Raw genomic sequence first — 22,315 nt, 5'->3', positions numbered from 1 at the left:
CTGGAGGTGCTCGTTCCAGCAGGACACATCCTGCACTGGCACTGTTTGGGAAAAAACATCAGTCTAAGGAATGCTGCATCACCGCCAGCAGACTCCTCCACTCATCCATTGCACCAATGTACCTGCATTCTGCTGGAGGGCAGGCAGTTCTTCACCCTAAAACTTTCAGGTGAAGCCCACGTTTTTAGGAACTGGCCTTGGAAAACCTTCAGCCTGGCAGTCAGAGCTGAGGAAGGTGTCACTGCCGGCGCTTGTCTCGTCTTTGATGGCTCAGGAATTAAGGCACCGTGTAACTAATACTTCGGTATTTACTGTCACTTAAAATAGCCTGGCGATCAGCGAGAGGAGCTGCCGCACGCAGCACTCGCCCCGCGGGAGGAAGGTCAGGAATTTCGCCCAGGAAAGGTCACACTCTGGGACGGGATGTGGGATGGCAGCGACCGCCTCTCTCCGAGCAGCCACCGAGCGTTCCGATGGCAGCCGGGGCTTCGCCGGCTGTGGGGCCGCTACCGGACCGCAGGAGCCGTCCTTGCGGAGGGCAAGTGAGAGGGTCACAGCCCTGCAAAGGCCAGGAGCAAACTCTGCCTTCCCCAGGGCAGGAATCCCCGCACCCCGGGGCTCTCCATCACCGCAATTCCCTCGGTGCTTCCCCCGGCTCCCAGGGGAAGCCGCGATGCTTTCTCCAATACTCTGGTGCAAGCTCGGACTCTCTCCCTCCCCTGCGGGAGCCCGGCGGGGCTGCCGTGCCCCCCTTGCCGGGCGGGGCTCGGGGAGGGGCCGCGGCCGCCGCTCGGCACCGGGAGCGCGGAGCGCGGCTCCCACCTAGCGGGGAGCGCCGGGGGCCGGGGCTGCGTACCGACCCCTCACACCGCCTGCTGCTGCCGGGGAAACGCCCCGGGAGCGCCGAATCGGCCCCCGGCTGCTGCCCAGAACCTCTTAATTAAAGTGCCTGAGTTCCAGCAGGTCCCGACCACCGGCATCTCCCTCCCAGCCCGTCAAACGCTGTTCGAACTCATTGGGTTTAATTGGTTTTATGTTAATTGCGCCAAACACTCCGGCTCGCATCCCTTATCCCGTGGGTTCCCCGGCACCCACCAGACACAACAAATCCGCGGCGCTGAACATTCCAACCACGGCCTGCCCCTGCCCGGCCCAGGGCTGGCTCTGCCCTGGAGCTTCCAAGAGGGAATTCCCACATTCACACCATGGGAAGACTCCTTCCTCCCCCTCTCTCTCCCCTCCACTGAAAACAGAGGATCCCTTACAGAGTTCCAGGTTCTCCCGCACATTTGGCCACGTACCTGCCTGGGAACAACGGGGTGCACCCGCCAGTGAAGGGCACAACTGCTCGAGCAGGAGCTGAAGCACCGCTGCACCCTCCCAGCACAGGGCTGCTCCACAAATCCAAGGCTTTCTGCACTTCCCGAATCGTGGCTGGGCTCCGTGGGCACGAGGCAATCACCCTATAACCCTCTCACCTGTGGTCATCACCTGTGGTCATGGTAATTAATGGCTTGCAGCTGGTCACCATCAACTTCCCAGGTGTTAAAGGGGAGGAAAAAGGCCTGAGGGGTCTCTCAGTCCACCCCTCCCAGGCCTCAGCTGTGCCTGAGGGCAAATCCAAGGGCTCCCAGCTGAGCCCACTTAGGGAGGCCGGTCCCGCTGGGAGGGATCTGCCCCCAGAGCCACCCCCCTGACTTTTTTCGACACAAAATAAAACGAATTCCAGCTTTCTCCTCACCTGCTCTGCACAGCAACTCGTTCAGGGCACAGCCCGAGGCTCTGTGAGGGCTCTAAATTCCATGTTATTGCTCAGTCTGGAAATGGATCACTGCTAAAACAGAGGGATTTTTGCTCTTTGTAAGAAAACCTGCACTCCTCTTGAGCTACAGTGCAGAACTAGGAACAAAGTTTGACCACAGAAGCCAAACCACGAGCATTTTTACATCCTGCTTTTCCCTGCCACTGAGCTTTCCTACATCACACACAGCAGCAGCAGCACTGAACTGGGCAGGGAGGGAGAGATTGGACATCATTTACACCTGCTGGGAAGGGGGTGGCAGTTTGGTATTTTAAAGAATAACAGACAGAAGAAAAACACAAAAAAATCACAAATGAAAAGAGGCAAAACAAACAGTGTTTGTCTTTCACACAGCCCAAGCCAAAATGTTTAATGAAAGATCAGCCAGCCACTGGATTTGCAGGCATGGGAAGAACTCCCTCAAAATCCCAGGAAGATTGGTTGTTATTTCCTTATGTTTTTCTCATGCCAAATTTCCAGTGACTGTTTCCTAAGCAGCATCACCTTTCCCTCAGCAAGCAGCTGGAACATCCCATTTTCACACTTCAAAGGTGACCAATTTCATTAGGAGTCACTAAAAACCTGCAAAGCTCCCAATTATCTGGTACTGCCACACTTCATCCCGCTCTGGATTTAAGCAAATGATGGAATGGGAAGAGCATATGATGCCATTTCTATAAATAGCACCTTTCCCCAATCAGTGATAAAAAGATGACACTTCAGACAGCTGCTGGAACACATCAAACAGGATCTGCCATTCCCACAGCAGGAAACATCTTTGCTACTGCAAATGAGACACCTGAACAGGCAGAACCTCCAATTTTTAAAGAAAATGTTTTAATTTTCCACTTTTTCACTCATATTTTCCAACCTGACTTCAGAAAACCGTCATGAACCCTAAAAAAAAATAGAGTTATCTGTGACTCTGTCAATGTGGAGCTGGACAGAGGGGAGGATGTGTCACATGCACAAGCCTGGAGGGCACCAGGATGCTCAGGTGTGCTCCCTGAGGGAAATGTCCCAAAACAAGGGGTGGGGGTTGGTTCCTGGCAGGTGACACAGGACAGCAGGGCTGTCAGGAGGGAGAGGGATTCTCCTTCTGTGTCCCTGCCAGCTCTGGTGGCTGCTCCTCCCCATCCTTCCTCTTCTCCTGCAGCTCCTCCAGCACAGTTTGGAGCTGCAGGTGCAGGGCAGGATCCCTGGATGCAGCATCCTGCTGCTCCTGCTGTGCTACCTGCAGGGAAGGACAGAAAAACACATAAAACAGGGTGGGAAAAGCTTCTGAAGGGTGCCTGAGGAGAGCAACGGCCCTCTGTGTGCCCGGAAAAAGTTTAATTCATGCTGAGATTATTATGAAGGTACAACACAGTGTCACCAGGGCAGGACACTCCCAGAGAGGCTGCTGACCTTGAGCTAAAAGATGGGAAAATTCACAATGCCACAACAAACATACAAAGTTCCAAAAGGTTTATACAGATACACCATGGACTATTTGAATGATTATCCATTTCATCACCAGAACAAGATCCTTCCTGACCCACAAGTCCCTTAACCTTGGCCAGACACATTCATGGCCAAGAGCAAAGTGTGTGACTGCCTTGCTGCAGATTTAATTCAGACCAACGCACCGTTAAGGGCCTGGGAGTGGAGTTTTCTCCATCCACCAGCCAAGCAACTCTGTGGATATTTAATACTCACTTTATCTGTTCCTCTTCTCTGTAAAATGATCCCACTGGCCAAAAGGGCTTTTCCTGTTTCTTCAAACAATTTCTCCTCTTCAATCTTCCCTTCTTCCTTCAGTTCATTGTATTTCTCAATGAACCTGGATTGCAAAATTGCTTTTTTACACTCACAAGTAATGTTCTGGTTCACTGATGGACAGGGAGAAAGGGACAGTCTCAGAAATATTCCTGGTTTAATTATCATCTTACCTCTGGCAAGTAGATTTGAAGTTTAACCGTGTCAGGTCAAAAGGTCTTGGGCCATTGCCATAAACTTTGTAAAATCTCCTGGTCAGAAAAGGAAAGAGTTTGGTTTTTGCAGCTAAATCAAGAGTAAATAGACAACAGCACAGTCAGTTAATTTAGTGGGCAGTAGAGAGCATTCACACTATTTCTCCTTTTCACAAGAACCTTTATGAACACCTGGAAGTGTCCAAGGCCAGGCTGGACAGGGTTTGGAGCAGCCTGGCATAGTGGAAGGTGGGACTGAATGAGTTTGAGGGTCCCTTTCAACCCAAACCAGTCTGGGATTCTGCAGAAGTTTGTTCCAGCTTTTTTACTGTATTAATAAAGCCCAGTTAATCAGCACCACCAGCAGCAGCAGCAGCAGCGGGTCGGAGCAGCTCCCTCTCAGCGGGGTAACCCAGCCTGGAGCTCCGTGCCCGACAGGGATCTGCCCTTCCCACCGCAGAGGAGCCTCCAGCAGCCACTGCACACACAGGGAACAGCACAAACCCCACCCCACTGACTTCAAACAGCCCCGCGAAACACGAAGCGAAGGCTGCCGCTGATTCGGGAGCGCTCCCCGAGGGACAACGCGGATCGTCCCCTCCCGGTGACACCGGGGACAGCCCTCTGCGCTGCCCGCAGGGCCGGAGGGGCACAGGCCCATCGGCGGCGCCCGGGCCGGACTCACGCTCGCTCTCGGTCCTCCCGGTAGAGGATGGGCGGGATCGCGTCCGTGACCCGCCCGTAGCGCGGCCGCGGCACTCGGTACAGGGGCTCCCGCAGCGGCGGGAACGCGGCGTACACGTCCAGCCACAGCGGCTTCTCCATGATCCCGATGCGCACCAGGTTCCGCGCCCTGTGGGGGACAAGCGGCGGCGGGGGGTGCTCAGGACGCCGCGCTCACGGGAGAACCGGGACCGCCGGCATCCCCCGGCCCCCGCCCCGGATGAACCCTCCTCCCCGCACCGGCTGAACACGCTCCCGATCTTCTGCGTGCGGCTCCCGGCCATGGCGGCCCCGCCGAACGGGCCCCCGGAGCGCCCCGAGCCCGGCCCGGTGCTGCCCCACAGCCGGAACCGGAACCGGAACCGGAGCGGCCGCCAGGGCGCGCGGCCGAGTGCCGAGCGGCAGCGGGAGGAGGTGCGCAGGCGGCGGCAGCCGCTGGCCGAGCGGCGGCGCGGGCGGATCGCCCCGTCGGTTTAAGGCCGCCCCGGCGCCGTCCCGGCCGTGCCCCGGCACCCTCAGCCCCAGCCCCGGCAGCGCCAGCAGTCCCGGGGCTCGCGGGAGCCTCGTCTCCTGTTGGCTGCTGCCGCCATGTCACGGATTCACGGGATCGTGGCACATCCCGAGCTGGACCCACAGCGACGGTCGAGCCCCGCTCGTGTCCCTGCACAGACACCCCAACAGCCCCGCCCTGGGCACCCCTCACTCAGAGCGCTGTCCGAACGCTGCTGGAGCTCTGGCAGCCTCGGTGATCCTTGTCGTAGAATCATCAAGGTTGGAAAAGACCTCGAGGTTCACCAAGTCCAGCACTTTCGGCGAGTGGACAGTGGGGTGTGCACACAGGCCCTGTCCGGGGCTGCCCCGTGGCCGGAGCCCGCCCCGGACAGCCCCAGCTCTGCCCGCCGGGCTCAGGAGGCTGCAGCAGACACGGCGTGGCCACAGCAGGGTCCCGCCGTGTGCTTTTAACCTCGGTTTATAAAATCCAGCGGCTCCCCCCAGGCCCGGTGTGAACAGCCTTGCTGCAGGCAGCCTTTCCCGGCTGGGAGCAGCCCTGGGCACTAGGTGCAGCCCTTAGCTTGGGAATGAGCTGAAGGGAAGGAAAACACATCTCTGCTTCCATCTTCCAGCCTGGCGAAGGAAGGGGGCAGTAAATTTCCACGGCAGACTGGCAGCCAGCAGGTATCCCCGGGCTCGCACATCTCCAGCCCCATCCTCAGCTGACCACTTTCCAGCCCTGCGCTGTTCTCAGCCGCTGCCTTCCTTAAAACGCTGGTCTGAGAGCAAAACCCCCGTCCCTGTGGAGGAGAGGAATTCCAAAGGGAGTGGCTGGGACTGCTCCAGGGCTGCATCTGAGCTGCTCCAAGGACTGGGCTCTGCAGCCCTTCGGGAAGCCCTGGCTCCCCGCCGCGCTCCCTGCGGCACCAAGGCAGCAGCCAGGGTTTCTCCAGCATTTCCATGCTTTTGATATTTAAGGCGAGAATGCCGTGACTTTTTCCAGGCTCTTCTTTCACACGGAAGGTTTCCAAGCCACACGTGAGACTGGGAAGCTCCAATCCTGACAGGAAATGAAAGCTGCTCCCGGAGAGCTGGCACAGGACAGGTGGATTCTGTCCCATCCCTGCAAGTGAGGGGGATGCTCCGTGTGCCCCCCGGCCCTGCCACTGCCCCTCAGGGCTGCCCACAGCAGGAACTGCTTCCCCAGTGATGGGTCACTGGATTCTTGAAGAAATCACTGGACACAAATCCAGCCCCATCAGGAGCAGGGAGGCAGCAAACCAGGGCAGATTTGGGGCATTTGCATCTGAGGGGCACAGCTGGAGCTGGGCTAGAGCTGCCCCTTCCCTCCCCAGCCCCCTTTCTTTCTTCTTCCCCCTGTAAAGAGTAGAAAAATACACAGTGTTAAAAAATATACAGTGCTAAGAGTACAACAGGACTTTATTATAGGAATTACTATTAAACATCTTTAAGAAAAAAATCACGTATGGAAATAAATTCTAAAATAGCCACACTCACAAACATCACAGATCAGTTTGTTTTGTTCTTTTTAAACCTTTTTGTAGAGAAATGATACAAACATCACTGAGAGTTGTACATTTTTATGTAAGAAATGCATTTTGGCTCCCAAGCCGGGTTTGTGGCCTTTCCACTCCTTAGACCTGACTTTTTGTTTTTTACAGGACATATAAACAACCCCTCTCCCTCTCCATTAAAATGATACTTTGTGCCTCCAAGATATTTTGACACGGCTACAGAGTGACATCATCCAGAGGCTGTGCCTGGCCTGGGATGTTTAAGGGCAACTTGTTGGGTGGTGGTGGCCAAGACGTGCCCAGGGCCCTGTGCCAGCTCACAGCCCCCGGCCACCCTTCCTTGCTGTCCCTTTCTCAAGGCTCAGTGGGAGCAGAGGGTGCCGGGCACCTCGGGGATGTGCTCAGGCAGAAGGCAGAGGCAGCTGCTGGTCTGGGACTGCTCCACCAGCAAACCTTGGCTGGGTTACAGAGGTGACTCAGGACGTGTCACTTAACGAGCAGGCTGAGAGGAGGGACAGTGTCCCCTCTTTTCCCCGGCTGCTGCTGAAGCCAGCGGTGCAGCAGGACTGAGCTGTGGCCCTGTGCCAGCCTCCCAGGAGAGCTCAGCCCATCCCCGCAGCCACGGCACGACCCAGCCCGTCCTCAAACCCTGCACGGCAGGTGCTGCGAGAGCCGGGGCTGGGCCAGCCCTCCTGCCAGCACCTCCTTGTCTGGGAGAGCAGAATTCCCTTCCCGCCCGTTGGTGCTTCCTGCGCTCATGGAAACTTCGCTGGGACTGAAGCCCTCGGTAGCTAAGAGGCGCTGGAACGGTGACAAGCTGATCCGCTTCCAAGTTTGATTTTCTTCCAAATATGCAGAGCTGGGAAGGAGTAACGGCAGCCTCCTACGGCCCCCAGGGCCAGCAGAGGGTAGGGAAGGAGCCCCTCCTTCTCTCCACCACCCTCAGAATGAAAGTCCCACCCAGGGACTAAAGGATTTTCCGTTCCCCAATTCACCCTTAGCCCCTTGCACCCTGAGGCAGGTGCTCCTCCAGACCCACATCCTACCCTGGGCAGGGCAGAGCAGCCCAGGACATCCTGTGCCCTTCCAGCACCTCCTGGCAGCCAGGCACACTATCAGGAGCAGGGGTGCTGCCCATGGTGTGGGACAGCCAGCGTGGTTGGGATGGCCCTAACCTGTCACTCACTGGGCTGCCAGGACTCAGGACACGCTCCTCAATCCAAAGGAGTGGACACCAAAACTGGTATGGGCTGGGTGGGGTGGGAATTTTGATGCTTTGATTTTAGGAACCCAAAGCTTGCTGGCATCCCAGGGTGCTCCAAGCCCAGTGCATCCTGCCCTGGTCCTTGGCACCCCAGAACTTGTCTGAGTACTGGTGCTGCGGGAGAGCCCCGTCTGTGCTATGGAGACATCACCCAGACCAGACCCTGCAGCCCCGGACACCTGGAAGCAGCCCTGCCCCTGGCCAGGAGCCAGGAGAAAGTGAAGCTCACGGGATGCCCCCGATCCCCACCACGGCTGCGAGGGGACGACAGCAGCGCTCAACAGGTGCAGCAGCTGCAGCGCTCGCGGGGGAGGAAATCTTGGCGTCCACTTCAAAGGCACGCGAGCTCCGTTGGGATTGAAGAGGAGCCTGTCGGGAGCCAGCGCCTGCAATGGGGACTTTTGTTACCAAACCCTGCGGAGAGGCAGGGAAAACACTTGCGTGAGTGTTTGATGGCTGGGGCTTCTGCGTCTGCCGCCTTCGCAGCTCCAATCCTGCAACATTTGTGCTGGTTGGCGGGAGCCAGAGAGTGAAACAGGCACGTCTAGAGCCACCTCCTGCATTTGGCAGGGAACGTTGTGCCGATAAAGGAGAAGAAAATGTGCTGGCAGGAGCGAATTCTGACTTTACGCTCGTCACTCATTACTTACACAGCGGAGGAATTTGTTTATGTAATTATTTTTAGCCTGACAGCATCTCCCCGAGCTGCAGGATTCTGGTGCTGCGAGAACGAGGAAGGGGCTCTGCTCCTGCCCCGCACCAAACCCAGCAGTGTCCCCAAGCCCCTGTACAGCCTCTCGTGCTGAAAACACCTCCACCAGCCCTGCCAACCCCCGGCTTGGGCTTTGCCTCTTACCTACAGCGGGGGCATCCCTGGAGCTCCCAGGCTCCAGGACCACCCCCAGCACCCCACACCCGGCGGGACATGTCCTGCTCCATCAGTGAGGGTTAAACCGGTGTGAAATCCAGCCCTTGGTGCTGCCCTGTGGCGGCACAAAGCGTCCCAACTTCAAGGCAGTTGTAGCAATGCCGAAGGCAAAGGTTTAATTCAAAGTGAAACGCCTAGGAAAAGAAGGCCTTTCCTTTATAAACAATTTATATTATTTGACTATTACCTGATCTGAATCTCTGCTCATTACTCCTAGCAATAATAGACAACGGCTGTTAGCTTCCCTTTCTCACGTGGTTTTTGTTCCGGTGTGCGCAGAGTAAAGTTACATCAGACCACTACAGATATGTTCAGGAGTGCTCCGGCCAAGCAGACCCCACGTGTGAATGGATCCTCGTTAGTACGACTGATTTCATTCCTCCTGCGCCGCCGCCCGGGCCGAGAGAGCAGGCGGGGCTGCTCTTCCCCAGCCCGAGCTCCACTGGCTCCTCCGCAGCCGCTCACAGCAGCTGCCTGCTTTTTTTCCTTTTTTTTTTTTCCTTTTTGGCTGATTTGCTCGATAGGAAAAGTTGTTTTCAAACCACTGGTAAGAAAACATTGTGCCTCACTTCAATACTTGTACTTCAGAGGAGTACAGCAGCAGAGGGGGAACAGCCAAAATCTGGGTGATTTGTTGGGTGGGTTTTTCCTTTTCCAGCCATCTCCTGATGAAGCCTCGTGCACATCCTGTGCCAGCAAGAAACCCCAGTGCTGGGACCTGCAGGGAGGGGAAGGGGAGGGAAGGAGAACAGCATATGCTCAGCCTCAGCCACACAGTGACAGCACCAGGGGCTCTCCCAGCCATGGCACCCATGGCCACTGATGGGGCCTGTCCCCACCAGGACACACTCTGGACACAGCCCAAAGCACGTGGCCCCTCCTCCAGCCAGGCTGGATCATTCACACAGAAGTTATCATCCATCCCCAGGTGCCTCTCACCGTTTACTGCCCTTCCTTCAGCGTCTCCTCCTCCTCCTGGAGCTGCTGCCGCCGTGCTTGGAAATCTTCATCTGAAAGGCAGAGGCAGGCGGGGGCTGTAGCCACCTCCACACCAGGACACCACTGCACCTCAGTCCCAGCTCCAGGAGGAGCCCCAGGGGAGGCAGCCCAGCTTTCCCCAGGGCAGGGATTTCCTTGCTCAGAGAGAGAATTCCCAGTGGGACTTGGGGAGTTTCTACCAGAACTCGCCTGAGAACACTGGACGGAGGTTTTGGCCCACGGGGCATTTCTGCCAGGCACTCACACCTGAGCCAGCCCTGGGGTGATCTGGGGCCAGGCACCACGGCAGCCAGCACAGCACAGCACACCCAGCACAGCATTCCTTACCATAGGCATGTCCTTCCACATCGTCGAGAAGATTTGCCGTGGAAGCCGCCGTCCCCATCCTGCGCCCTCCGCTAAGGAAAACCGGCTGTGGAGCCAGGATGTGGCCGTGGCACCACCATCGCCCTTCCCAGCCCACGCTCCAGCCACAGAGCTGCCCTTGGGGAACCCCCAGGAGCACCCAAGTGAGGCCCCCCTGCCCCACAGCTCCCCAGCCCCTTTCAGGATACACCTGGTGCTTCAGCAAGTGTTTTCTTTTTGATTTCCTCATCTTTGTCTTCTCAGAGAAGGCTCTGGCGAGTTCAAACAGCTTCTTGCGTGTGGCTGGAAGGAAGCAGCCAGGTGAGGGTCTCACCCAAAAACCCTTCCCAAAGCTGCCACGGGCAATGGGAAGGAGATGGGCAGGGCCAGGGGTGTGAGAGCCACCCACACCCTGGCACCCTGTGGTGATGCCCTGGGTTTGCCAGATTCGGAGAGGGAGACAGGGACACCTTGGTCCCTGGCAGGAGGTGCTGGTCTTTTACCCTTTTGCTGGGGTTTTCACGATCTTCCTCACCCACCCCTCCCACTGTCACCCCTGCCTGCAGCCCAGCTCAGGCTGCCCAAGGAGCTCGGTCTAGTTTGTGGTGGCAAAAGCAGGCTGTGACTTCCCAGAGAAAAGGATGAGTTTGGGAGAGTGCCAGGTACTGCTGCCATCTCCCCCTGCCCACCCCACTCCCAGCTGCCCTCCAGCCCTGCCAGGCATCCTGCTGCCAGCACGGGGCCTGCACACCGACTCACATTTTCCCATGTGTTTCAATTTGTCTCGGAATAAGGCATCGTCGGACACGGCACCGCCGGCCTCATTGGTTACAGAGGGAGCTACGTCACCTGGAAGGCAAACACCTGGTCACCAGGAGTGCGTGTATGGTGAGGGGGGGCTCAGGACAAGTCACTCCCATGACCCAGTTCCAGCACCAGCCAAGGGCAGAGCTGGGAGAGAGCAGGTGGGACGAGAGCACTGGCACGTGGGGCTGGCTCTGGATGGGGACACAACCCCTGGGACCGGGGGTGCAGAGACAAGGACCAGAGACCCGCAGAGCCACGTCCCTGTTCCCCGGGTCCGTGAGCCCAGCTGGAGCCCTGCCAGGCTGCCCAGCCCCTGCGACTCGCCCGACCCTGCACAGGGCCATCGACAGACACCAGCTCTAATTCTGACTCTGGGCAGCTGCTCTGCTCCCGAGGTTAATCAGGATTACCCGGGAACAGTCATTATGCCTCCAGGCACAATCCTCTGCTCCAGCTCGGCCATGGGAGGGCAGGGATGGATGGAGGCAGGATGCAGGAGCACCTCCACGTGGGGAGGGCAGGAGCACCCATCACCCACCAGCTCCTCTCCCGTGCTGGGAGGGCAGCAGGGAGGGATCAGCCAGTTTCCTCCCTCCACAGGCACTCTGGAGGCAGCTGGGCAGAGGGATGGGAATGCAGGGGCTGTGGGGGATCCTGCTGCGGAGAGACAATGCTCCCGTGTGTCTTGGAAGTTACCTGATAAAACGGAGGAGAAACCAAAGTCGTTGCTGACAGCAACACTGGTCGACTTGGATTTTTTGGACTCGTATTTCAATCGATCTGAAAAAGAAAAAACGCAGCGCCCGCTCGATCAGACCCTCGAGGCAGAGCACATGGCTCCACTCCCCTCTCCCCTCACGGCCCCGTGGCTGCCGAGGGACAGGCTGGTGGCAAGGGAGGGAGCTGGGGCTTTGCTTCAGCACAGCGACCACAAGCACTTCGGTGGGAGCCCACAGCAGCAGAGGAACTGCCCACCCACCACAAGCACATGACAAGCACACCCGTGGTTTTCCTGCCACCTGCAGTGATGGTGCTGCCAGGACCCTGCAAAGCACCAGCGACACCTCTGAGGGAGCTGGGCCCTTGGCCAGAAGGCTCAGAAGGAGGGAAGGGCAGCTCTGTGCTCAGTGGCAGTAAAACCATCCACACCCAAGCCCTTCCCGTGGCACTGGACGAACAACCAGCTCGCTGGGAAGGAGTGTGGTGACAGGGAAGGAGCAATCATGGCAAAACTGCTCTCCAATTCAGGCCTGCCAGCACCTGGAGAGGGTGCACAGCTGTGGAGGGCTCAGGGGGCATTTTCAAAGCCCCTTGCTATGGATTCTGCTGGGCTCTGCCACACGTGCTGCAGAGGGGTGGGCAGGGGGAGGAGAGCAGGAGTCTGGGCATGTGGGCAGCTCGGACCACCAGCCTGGCCCCATCCTGCACTGGCTCTGCTTTGGCACAAGCCCTGATCCCACGGGCAGGGCAGTGCTGCCAGCAGCCAGTGTCACAGCAGGGTACACACCCAAAAAGCAGAAGTTTCTGAAGGCACTTTTCACCTCTCTCCAGGGCAAGGAGGAAATCCCGGTTCCTCTGGAGCTCCTTCATGAACTCTTCGTTCTGCAGGAAGAGCGCGATGCGCTCGTCCTCCAGGTACTGCTTCCACCGCCGCTCCTGCTCCAGGGAGCCCTGGCCCCGAGGGACGAGCCCCCGTGGCACGGGCTGCCGGCAGCCGTGGGAGCCCTGCGGAGGCAAACATGGCACAGGTTGGGTGGTGATCTCGGGGGTCCCTGCAGCAGCACCTCGGGCTGAGCTCGGCCTTCTGCCCCTCTGTTACAGCGCAGCTCCCCCAGCCCCGATGGCCACCAACTGCTGCTCCCCAGAGGGGTCCCTCTCTCCTCTGCCCCACAGCCCAGGGCACTGCCCTCAAAAAGGACAAAGGGGGACAGGGCACCACCGCCTCCGCCCCTTGGGAAGGGGGACAGGGCAGAGGGGATGGACATCCCATGGGTCAAACTTTTGGAGCTCCTTTTGCAGAGCACAGGCTGGCACAGATTAACTCTAAACGATGTGGTTGTGCCACGGCAGAACCTGGTGTGGAGGTAAGAGAAGGCTCTCAGCAGCATCGCTGCTTTATCTCCCTTCTCCAAAGAGCAGAGTCTGCAATGTCCTGCTGACAAACATCCCTGCACGAGGCACGTGACGCCTCGCACCTGGGGAGCAGCACAGCCGCACGCTGCAGCACAGCCTCATCCCTGCCTACAAGATTTATCTGATTTGTAGCTGCTCCCAGAGAGCCATAAAAAGCAAAAGCACACAATTACTGGGGAAAGAAAAGGGCAGCTGCTCTTCTCCTCCCCCTGAGCCCAAATGAATTGGCATGCTCCTATTCCCAGAAAGGTAATAGAGCCCGTGAAGCTCAACTTGCAGGGCAATCATTCATGAAAACGTGGCAGGCTGCCTTTGGAGACGAAAAGGGAGGGAGGAGCAGGGTGCCTGCAGGCCCCCCAGCCCCTCACCATGGCAGGAGGGTGCTGGACCCATTTAGGGGTTCCTGTGTTAGCAAAAGGCCAAGGGATGCCCCAAACTGTGGCTTGCCTGGAGTTGAGCTGGGTGCCCAGCATGTGTTGGGGCTGTTTGTTCCCCATGGGATGCTGCTGGCACGCAAACCTTGTGGCTTAAAACCACCATGGAGTACAAGTGGACTCTGATTTCCCAGGGGCAAATCCACTGGCTTGCACTAGGTTTCCCACCCAAATTCCACTGCAGCAGCCCTCAAGTGCCCTGGCAGTGCTGCTCTCCTTAGGAGCATTACTGGTCCTGCTGCTCCTCACCAGGGCAGTGGGCAAGATTTTCAAATAATTGAAAATATAAGGTGCTTCTGGCAAGTGGCATTTCTGGCACTAATCATTGGGATAATGGCAGGAAAAAAACCAAAGCCTCGCTGAGAGATCTTTGACACCTTGCCCACTTCAGTCTCTTGAACAGGACACGCTCCAAAACTTTCGGTTTAGTGCACACCTGGTACCCAGATGCTTCCAGAGTGCTGATGCTGCAAGCTCAGGGTGGCTGAGGACTGGGATGGTGCTCCACACCACCTCACGGAGCCAGGCTGGGAGGGGTGGCCGAGCCTCACCTGTGTGCCGGCCGTCTGCTGGGGCAGGATGCGCAGGAAGTCCTCGGGGAGGTTGCCCAGGAGCGGCGGGTTCCAGTTCCTGTAGTGCGCGGGCGCCGCGGCGCTGCCAGGGCCTGGCACGTCCGTCCTGCAGGGCAAGCACAGGCAGCACCTCTGGCGAGGGAGAAACCCACCAACACCTGCCATGGCAGCGGGGCACAGGGCCTGGCACAGCAGTGCCTGGCACAGCAGAGCCTGCCCAGCTCCACCAGTGGTCCCGGGAACCAGGAAACCCCAGCACATCCCCGAATGTGCAGCGTTAGCATCAGCTCTGGAGAGCAAAAGGCTTTCCTAAAGCGTTTGGAATCTTTGGGAGCTGCATTTCAAGCCTTGCCCTGCAACTCTGCACGCTGGGCTTTCCTTCTCCTCCTTGTTTCACTCAGACTCCCAAAACCCAGCCCGGTGGAGCCCCAGCACTGCAGGGATTTGCTTACGGAACTGACAAACGCCTCTCACCAGATGCCACACCCAGCCTGCACAGAGGGCAGGGGCTGGCACACAGGTGCCCGGGGCTCACACTTGCTGTCCCCCAGCCCCACACCTACAGCCAGAGCGGTGCTGCCAGGGGACAAGTGAAGCCAGCCGAGGTGTGTGGTGAGGAGCCGGCGCAGGGCCCGGCCACCCAGCACCTGGTGTTTTCCAGTGGAGGCGAGCGCTCCCCACCCCCAGGAGCTGATTTTTGCCATTCCACATGCTGCCGGAGCGGCTTTCCGGCCCCTCAGCTGTTCGTGTTTTAAGCCCTCACAGGGATTTTTGAGCCAGCTGTGAGCTTCATTCATCTCCCTTGGCTTTGTCTCACTCGACCCTATAACGAACTGGGGCCAGACGGTGTGCCAGGGCCAGCTGAGGGCAGCCTGCCCCCCGTGTGCTGGCACAGGGTGCCCCAGGAGCGGGAGCTGTGCGGGGCTGGGGCTCACCTGGGCGGGGGGGTGGGCAGTGCACGGGGGTAGCGGCTGCCCAAGGCCTGGCTCTCGTAGGCGGGAGGGGAGTACACAGGAGGGGGCTCCTCGTCTGAGCTGTCCGGCTCCAGGGTCCGCTCCAAGATCTGCAGGGTGAGAGGATGGGGTGAGGGCAGGACAGGGAAATGCTCCGCAGCAGGCCAGGGTCCCACGTGCAGCAGCAAAGCAGGGATGGCACGGGCTGAATGCTGCTGCAGAGAGGATGGGCAACCTCCTGGCACTGGACCTCCTGCATCCAGCAGGGTTTGGTGGAGTTTGAAGGTGCTGCTTTCAAGGGAAGAAGGTGCTATCCTTGGATGCACACAACCCTGGGGAGTCTTTCTGACAGCAGCAGAAGGGTCTCTGTTGGGTTTTGAGATGAGAGAGAGGTGGGAGAGCACTTTGGCTTCAGCCTGAAGCTCTGCCCAAGACAATCTTGGGTGCAGCAGCCTGGCTGAACCGGGCACTCAAACCTCTGCCTGCCAGCAGCAGTCGAGCAGCACTGTGCCCAGGCAGGAGGACGCAGGAGGAGACTGAGGTGCCCACTCACGGTGAGCTGGCTGTGGAAGCCAGAGCCCAGCAGAGGATCTCCACGCAGGTTACCTCGGGGGGGATGCTGTCCTCCGAGTCCGAGCTGTCGTCACAGCCGCTGCCGTCCAGGTTCATCTGCAGGAGCTGGTCGATGGTGGCGTCCACGGCGCCGTTGTTGGCTCTCAAGACACACTCGATTATGTCGTAGTCCATGTTGGGGAACATGGTCTTGAAGTCCTCCATGGCCTGGTTGAACTCCAGGCGCCGCACCTGCCTGGCGGGGCGGCTGTTGTTGAGCTCCTGGGCGGAGGAGCCGCCGCGGGAGCCGCCGTTGCTGCTGCTCCGGCGGAAGAGGCTCGTCATGGCGGGGCGGCTGCGGGGGCTCGGCGCCCACGGTCCCGGCTGTGCCCGTGCCCCTCCTGCCAGCCGGGACCATGGGTGGGCGGCGGGGCTCCCGCTCCCCGCGGCCGGCGGCTCCGCGCGTCAGCCCCCGGCGCACGGCAGCATCCTCCCACCTGCGGAGGGGACACGGGACAAAGTCACCCACGGGACAGCACGCAGAGGCTCCCCCGTCTCAACAGGGGACATTCGGTTCCATCCCACCCATCCCTGCGGGACTGTGCCATCCCCCGCAGCGGGCGCGGCACGCCGGAACGTGGATGTGCCGTGCCAGGAGCTGTACCAACAAAATGCAAGGCAAGAAAAATGGCATTACTTCCACCCTGAAGGCTGCCCAGATTTAACGTTTCCAGGTTTGACATGTATTTATAAACACAGCAAAATCACTCTTTAAAATAAAACATGGAGTCGGCTCAGAGAGTGTCAGAGCAGGGGGCTAAAATGCTCTGCAGCACGGCAAATCGACCCTTTGGAAAAGCCAACAAATCCAAGATTAACATTCACTTTAAAACCATAAACAGATTATACAGCTACTGCTTCTCGTTTGAAAATGCAGGGCCAAATTCAGTTCTGGATTAACTCCACTGTTTGAAACAGAATTACCCCACGAACACTTTTGATCCATAATATCATTTTCAAAGGCTTTTTCCTAAGCAGCAGGCAGAGAGGTCAGGATAACTGTCCCTAAATGGTATTTAATGCAGAAGAACGTGCCAAGCACATTTCTTAGCAAAATGGCATAATCAGATTCCAAGCCATTAAGAGGAGCAGTCACCTCTGAAGGTCACCCAGGCTCTCCCCTGCCCAGCAAGACCGTGTGTGACAGTCATGTCCCCAGTGCTCGGCCCCTGTGCCAGCCCACAGCCCTGAGCTGCTCCAAGGGGTTTCCAGGGGCTCCCAGAGGCTGCTAAGAGTGAAACACACTTGTAAAACATGGAGAGCTCAGCAGGAACTTGGGGAGAAGTTCACTTTTTGCCACGCTCCTTAACCCCCAACTTCATCCCCAGGGACAGCACTGCTCTGGCTTGGTACCAGAGGAATCACGGGGATGATTCCTGCTCCAGGCACGCTCTGCTCTCCTTCCCTGGCTTTTGGTAATCCTGGAAGCATTTGCATTTGGATGCACTACAACAGCAGCCCCGTGCAAACACCAGCACCCAATCAGTTGCTGCACCTCGGTCCCCGGGCTGAGGGTGGTGCCAGGGGCCATCCAGTGCCACCTTCCCGTGGCATTTGCTCCCACGCAGGACAGGACCCGTACAAAAGAAGCAGGAGAATCGCTGTCGGGCACAAGGGGCCATTTCCAAACAGCACTGGGAGCCCCCAGCTTGCTCCTGCTCACTAATAATATCCATTTAACTGGTCACTCAGCCAGGAACTGTCTCCATCCCAGTAATTCTCAGTCCCCAGGATCTGCTCCAGCTTGCCAGGAGCCAGGCATGGAGCAGCACTGTGCGAGTGAAGCAGGAACAATTCCGACAGCTCTGCCCGGCTCTATTCACTGAGGACAAATAAATCCGCTGGAGTCAATTAATAAAACACTGCTGCTTGGTTCCTCCTCCGCTCCCCTGACTCATTCCCAGCAAAGAGCCGGCATTGTTCACACCTCTGGAATTATACTTTAATTGCAATATTGCATGGCTGGTTTAGTCACGTATTAAATTGAGTTGTAACACATTCACAGGGTACACACCTCCTTACGAGATTTGGCTACTCCAAGAGGATGGAGAACGAGCCTGGACACCCACGGGGACACAGCTTATACTGGATACACTGCAAACACACACACAATGCACATATGGGCATGAGAGTTTCTGTGGAGAACTGTTGGCTCAGCAATGCTGTGCCAGCCCATAAATCTCAAACAGCAAAATCAGCCCTCAAAATCAGGCTGGAAATCCCCAGATCTCTATAAAGTAACCAAAGTACCTGTGGCTGGGGAATCTCTGTGTCCCAGCATTTGACCTTTGAGTGTGTATTTAACATCTCCCCTGTAACCACGAGGGCCATGGCTGTGCCAGGCACTGGCAATCCCCCTGCCAGCCCTTTGGGCTCCTGTTGCCAACACTGACTCTGGGGAGGTGTTAGTCAACACTGCACGAGAGGGACAACTCCCTGGAAGTGCTGGGTAGTGTGATTGAGCACAGCAACGTGCAGAGCCACGGAAATCTTCTGGTCAGAAGACCAACAAAATTAGGGATGGGAACAAGACATTTATACACCAGAAAGGCTCTGCTGCACATCTGGCTTCAAACAGTCCCAAGGAAATGTGTTGGGACATTCCCTGCCCTGAGATACACCCGGAATTTGGGGCTGGCAGGGGCTGCTGCGAAGGTGCAGCTGAAGGTGCTGCAGGTGCTGTGGCACAGACCAGGGCAGTTCATGTGCCCTGAAGGCTTTTAAACCTATTTTTTTCAAAGTCCTGCTGCTCATCCAGAGAAGTGCAAATCACTACATCAGCATGAGTTAAAATCCAGGGAAAAGCAAGTGGTCCTGTTGGCAGGAGTTGATTTAAAAGATCAACAGGTAGCTGTATTCCGAGGATCCTCCCCAGTTCCTGCATGTCTGCAGCAGCGTCTTCAGGTGAGCAGTGGGGGCAGCAGCCAGACCTCTGTGACAGCTGGGGAAGGGGCTCAACATGTTCCTGGCCCTTATTTCTGTGATGTCAGTGAGGGCCTGGGAAGATGCCAGGAAAAACAAAATCCTTTGGATTTCCCAAAAAGGAAAGAAGAAGTTGGTGTCTGCAGCCCATGTGCGGGCACAGGCGCACTTGGGGCACGGGCTGGGCTCCTCTTCCCCTCGTGCCCCATTTGCAGAGTGAGGCTGTGATGACTCTTATGGCTGCTGCCTGATCAACTTTCTCCCTGTCTGACAATAGCTCCTGCCCTGTTATCCTGCAAAAAGGACCCTGAATGCTGTTATTCATTCACCAAACCCAGGCACAGGCATAATCCTTCGCCCTTCTGCTGTTCCATCACAGGAGGAGCTTAAGGCTTTGCAAGCTCCTGGTCCATGTGTCCCTGTCCCACAGGTCACAGAGAGCAGCCAGTCAGCAGCGGGGACACTGGTGTGCCTGGCACCATCCCCGTGCCCCACCAGCCCTGGCAGCACAGGATAAATCCTCCTGTCCTGGCTCACCCCAGCTGAGCCTCCTCCACATCCAGCAGTGGTGGCTGTGCTGGCACTGACCTGTACCATGGAGAAAGTGCCATGTGACATCCCAGTGCCAGGCTGGGGCCAGGCACAGAGCCAGCACTGGGTTAGGAAGGGCTGCCAGGATGCCACATCCACACCAGCTTTTATCCAAGTGCTTTCATGCCCTGGGACAGGGCTGGCACTGAAAATGCTGTGTTTTGGTGTCACTGCGTAGCCAGGACAGCACAGGACACTTTCCCACACACCTGCATGACTGCTGTCTCACTGCACACTGTTCTCAGGCATTGGCACACCTTTGGCTGCAGCTCCTGCCCTTAGGTCACCCCTCAAAACCACAAAATACAACCAAACACAAGCTGGCTTTGGGAGGCAGGTCCCCTCTGCCCGCCCAGGGGTTCACCCTGCTCTTCTCCCACCCAAGCTGCCAATGACTTGCACAATTCAGATCCACCCTCACCAGAGCCAAGAACGAGACCAGAGCCAGGAGAACGCCTCAGTCAGGCTCCTGGGGAGGGATAATGCTCACAGCCCGGGAGGCACATCCTCCTGTGCTCCTGGCATCCCTCCTGGGCACGGCTGCTCTCACCCAGCCCCTGAGCAGGCACTTGGTACCTCCCAGAAATGGGCTCTTCCCATGGAGGGATGGCCCGAGGGGAAGCTCTGGGAGCAGGCACGGTGTAAAGAGGAGGCTGCCAGCCCTCAGCTGCCTGGGAAGAGCAGCTGGATAATCCCGGGGGTCGGTCAGACCGGTAATGTCGTGCTGGAAACAGCAGTTGCTCGGCTCTGCGAGGAGCACAGCCCAACCGGAGGAGCCAGCAGCTGGAAAAGCACTGGGACTGATCACTTGCAGCCCTCTCTGCTCAGGGAAGAGCCTTGGCACCAAGTGCAAACGAGAATATTCCCTTCCCCAGTGTCTGCTGCAGCTCAGACAGCAGATGGGATTGCTCAAACACTGCCCAGCCCCTTCTCCCCTGCTATTGCCACGCTGTGTTCATAGATCACCCCTGAAAACACGCTGGAGCTGGGACCCCGCCCTGCAGCCAGCATGGGGGTGACACCACCGACTGCTGGGTCCCTCCAGCCCTGCACTCCCCAACCCTCAGGCCACTCATCCCGTGGTGGCTGCAAGCCCAGGCCTCTGGTGCCTCAGCTGGGGATGCACAGCAGATGTGCAGAAGCCTTTCCATGCACAGGATTATTTGGAGACAACGGCTGACAGCCCCCCCAGTTTCTGGAGGGAAGACTCTTGGAAGAAGTCTCAAAACTTAGGGATGTTAAACCAGAAATAATGGCTCTGTCCAGAGCAGATGTGCTGAGTTCTGCTGCAGCCAGGCCCCTGCAAAGAGACTGCTCAATGTGGGAACGAGAAGTCTGGGAACGTGACTGCTTGGCAGCTACAGGTGTGATTATAACAGGACTGAAATTGGGATGAAAAGTAAATGATCAGGAACAGAAATTGTTATTCTCTACCACCAAACATGCCAAGGATGTGCAGGATGGGTCCCTACCAGTCTCTCCTAAATCCTCTTGTCACCTTCCTCTCTGCCTCAGGGGATGCTGTGCACCCCTCCTGGGCCCGCAGCCTGGGAAAATTGCTCCGAGCAAATCCTTTTTCATGGAAACAAATAAGCACCTGAGGATCTCCTTTAATACTTGTTCTACCGCATATTAAAATGGCTGGGTTTAAGCCCTTTTCAAAAGCAAAAGCAATCAGGGAGGCGAGCACAAGTAAGCCCTGCTTGGGAACCTGTGCAGCACGTACCTCTCTGCAACAGGAAATTCCCCTCTTGGCTCCACAGCAAGTGCGGAGGAACCGGGAGAGCCATGGAGTGATCCCAAGCCCAACGCGGCACCGTCAGCATTCCTGCCCAGGCGCTCTCCACCGACTGCTTTACTGGGGAGTCCATGGACACGGCAGCACTCTGAACACTCAATATCCACGTTTCAGAGCTGCAGTGGCTGCCGCTGCCTCGGGGCACCCACTGCTCTCCCACCACGGCCGGCCATGCCCTCCTCCTGGACAGATTTATAGGAGCCCTTTGTGAGCCGACCAGATTTCGGCCCTCCACAGCACCCAGCTGGATCCTAAAACAACAACACTCTGATAAAACTGGGGGGGACACACTCAGCTGGGACCACAGAGCCAGGCAGGGCTGCACCGGGGACCCCTCACACAGCACCCAGAGCACTCACCTTCCCCCTGCCAGTGCCGGGATGCAGCGGGATCTGCAGGGCTGCCAGGGGGTCCTGGTGCCCCCAGTCCCCTGTGCCAAGCGAGGCAGAGCCACCCCCCTGCCCCTCGGCATTGTGCAGCGCTAATCCCTGGCTTTCACACGTTTTCCACGGCAGGACCACAGCCCCCGCCCCAAACTAAGCCCACATTAATGAGGTAGCACTAGATCCTCATCCGAAAGTTGCCTGCCTTGCGAGGCCGCCTTGCACTGGTTTCATTGAAGGTAATTTGATCTTGGTAGGACGACATTCCTAAAATAGTTGAGGGAATTCAAACATGAAATAAGGTTTCCAGGAAGGGATTAAAAAAAAAATAGGTCAAGCAAGTGTGAGCGATTAAAGTGACCCAGCATCCCTTTGTACGGTTTAACTGCGACTCTGTTCAACTCTATCTTGCACCAACATGTAATAAATTAGATCCAAGAGGCTGCCCAAAGCAGAGAGGCTGATATAAGATTATTCCAGGAGGTGGCTGGAGTCGGTGACCTTTCCTCCCCTGGCTTTCACCGCCGACATCAAACACACACGGCCCAGCTGAACGATCGGCTCAGAGCTTTGGAACGGCGCACGCGACCGTGCCACGGCCGGATGCCAGCACTGCCTCTGTCCCACGGGACGGCCCTGCGCCCATCCCAAACTTTCTGCCTCAGTTTACCCATCCCAAGGCTGGCAGGAGGGAAGCCCAGGCACCCCTGTGGCCGCTGGTGTCCCCCCGGCGCTGGCCACAGTCGCCATGCAAAGCCCTAGCGCCATATGTCACGCAAACCCATCCTTAACTGCTTATCCCTCTTCTCCCTTTGTGCTCCCAGCTCGGCACAAAAGCGCCGGGAAGCAGCTGGGAGTGAAAGAAAATAAAAATTCCTGTGGAGACAAAGGTGTGTGGCATTCCCTGGGGACTGGGCTCAGGGCAGGGCATGTGGAGGACTCGCTGCTGGGCAATTTTTGGGTTAGGTTTGGGCAGTGAGTGATAAAGGGGAGTGGGGGAACATGAACCCAGGCTGGGGGCAGGGCCAACCCCGCTCCCTGGATAATTAGTGTGGCTGATTCCAATTGCTA

At 57.5% G+C, this 22,315-nt stretch overlaps 2 protein-coding genes across 3 annotated transcripts; both read right to left on the bottom strand.

Annotated features, from left to right (window-relative positions):
- Nucleotides 1–2,616: 2,616 nt before the first annotated feature.
- Nucleotides 2,617–4,851, bottom strand: MRPS23 (mitochondrial ribosomal protein S23). The gene is made up of 5 exons (XM_042026461.1): nucleotides 4,717–4,851; nucleotides 4,439–4,606; nucleotides 3,733–3,810; nucleotides 3,500–3,623; nucleotides 2,617–3,035 (listed from the first exon to the last, which is right to left on the bottom strand). Exons 1-5 carry the CDS (start codon nucleotides 4,758–4,760, stop codon nucleotides 2,877–2,879), a joined length of 573 nt encoding a protein of 190 aa, XP_041882395.1. The 5' UTR covers nucleotides 4,761–4,851; the 3' UTR covers nucleotides 2,617–2,876.
- A 1,539-nt stretch (nucleotides 4,852–6,390) lies between these two features.
- On the bottom strand, nucleotides 6,391–21,258 carry CUEDC1 (CUE domain containing 1). 2 transcript variants are annotated; one of them, XR_006015760.1, is made up of 11 exons: nucleotides 15,545–21,258; nucleotides 14,921–15,048; nucleotides 13,965–14,091; nucleotides 12,388–12,571; nucleotides 11,543–11,626; nucleotides 10,799–10,888; nucleotides 10,249–10,342; nucleotides 10,022–10,080; nucleotides 9,635–9,705; nucleotides 8,883–9,413; nucleotides 6,391–8,153 (listed from the first exon to the last, which is right to left on the bottom strand). XR_006015760.1 is itself a non-coding variant. In XM_042026460.1 (10 exons), exons 1-9 carry the CDS (start codon nucleotides 15,833–15,835, stop codon nucleotides 9,638–9,640), a joined length of 1,125 nt encoding a protein of 374 aa, XP_041882394.1. In that variant the 5' UTR covers nucleotides 15,836–21,258; the 3' UTR covers nucleotides 6,391–9,413; nucleotides 9,635–9,637. The 2 variants fall into 2 exon arrangements, 1 of the variants encoding a protein (XP_041882394.1); XM_042026460.1 differs by having other exon boundaries at nucleotides 6,391–9,413.
- Nucleotides 21,259–22,315: the final 1,057 nt, after the last annotated feature.

Source organism: Corvus kubaryi, unplaced genomic scaffold (genome assembly GCF_017639235.1).
Source record: "Corvus kubaryi isolate FWS band 111438036 unplaced genomic scaffold, C.kubaryi_AGA036_p1.0 37284, whole genome shotgun sequence".
Classification (NCBI taxonomy): domain Eukaryota; kingdom Metazoa; phylum Chordata; class Aves; order Passeriformes; family Corvidae; genus Corvus; species Corvus kubaryi.
The sequence above is the reverse complement of the archived record's forward strand: the minus strand, read 5'-3'. Positions and strand labels throughout refer to the sequence as shown.

What these genes read in the sequence shown, in the direction of transcription:
- MRPS23 (XM_042026461.1), bottom strand. Translation starts at nt 4,760, where the DNA reads ATGGCCGGGAGCCGCACGCAGAAGATCGGGAGCGTGTTCAGCCG. An exon ending in ATCGGGAGCGTGTTCAGCCG is followed by an intron (nt 4,607 to 4,716) that starts GTGCGGGGAGGA and finishes TGTCCCCCACAG; the next exon opens with GGCGCGGAACCTGGTGCGCA. An exon ending in CGGGAGGACCGAGAGCGAGC is followed by an intron (nt 3,811 to 4,438) that starts GTGAGTCCGGCC and finishes TTTTCTGACCAG; the next exon opens with GAGATTTTACAAAGTTTATG.
- CUEDC1 (XM_042026460.1), bottom strand. Translation starts at nt 15,835, where the DNA reads ATGACGAGCCTCTTCCGCCGGAGCAGCAGCAACGGCGGCTCCCGCGGC. An exon ending in AGGACAGCATCCCCCCCGAG is followed by an intron (nt 15,049 to 15,544) that starts GTAACCTGCGTG and finishes CTCACCCTGCAG; the next exon opens with ATCTTGGAGCGGACCCTGGA. An exon ending in CACTTGCTGAAGCACCAGGT is followed by an intron (nt 10,081 to 10,248) that starts GTATCCTGAAAG and finishes CGGAGGGCGCAG; the next exon opens with GATGGGGACGGCGGCTTCCA.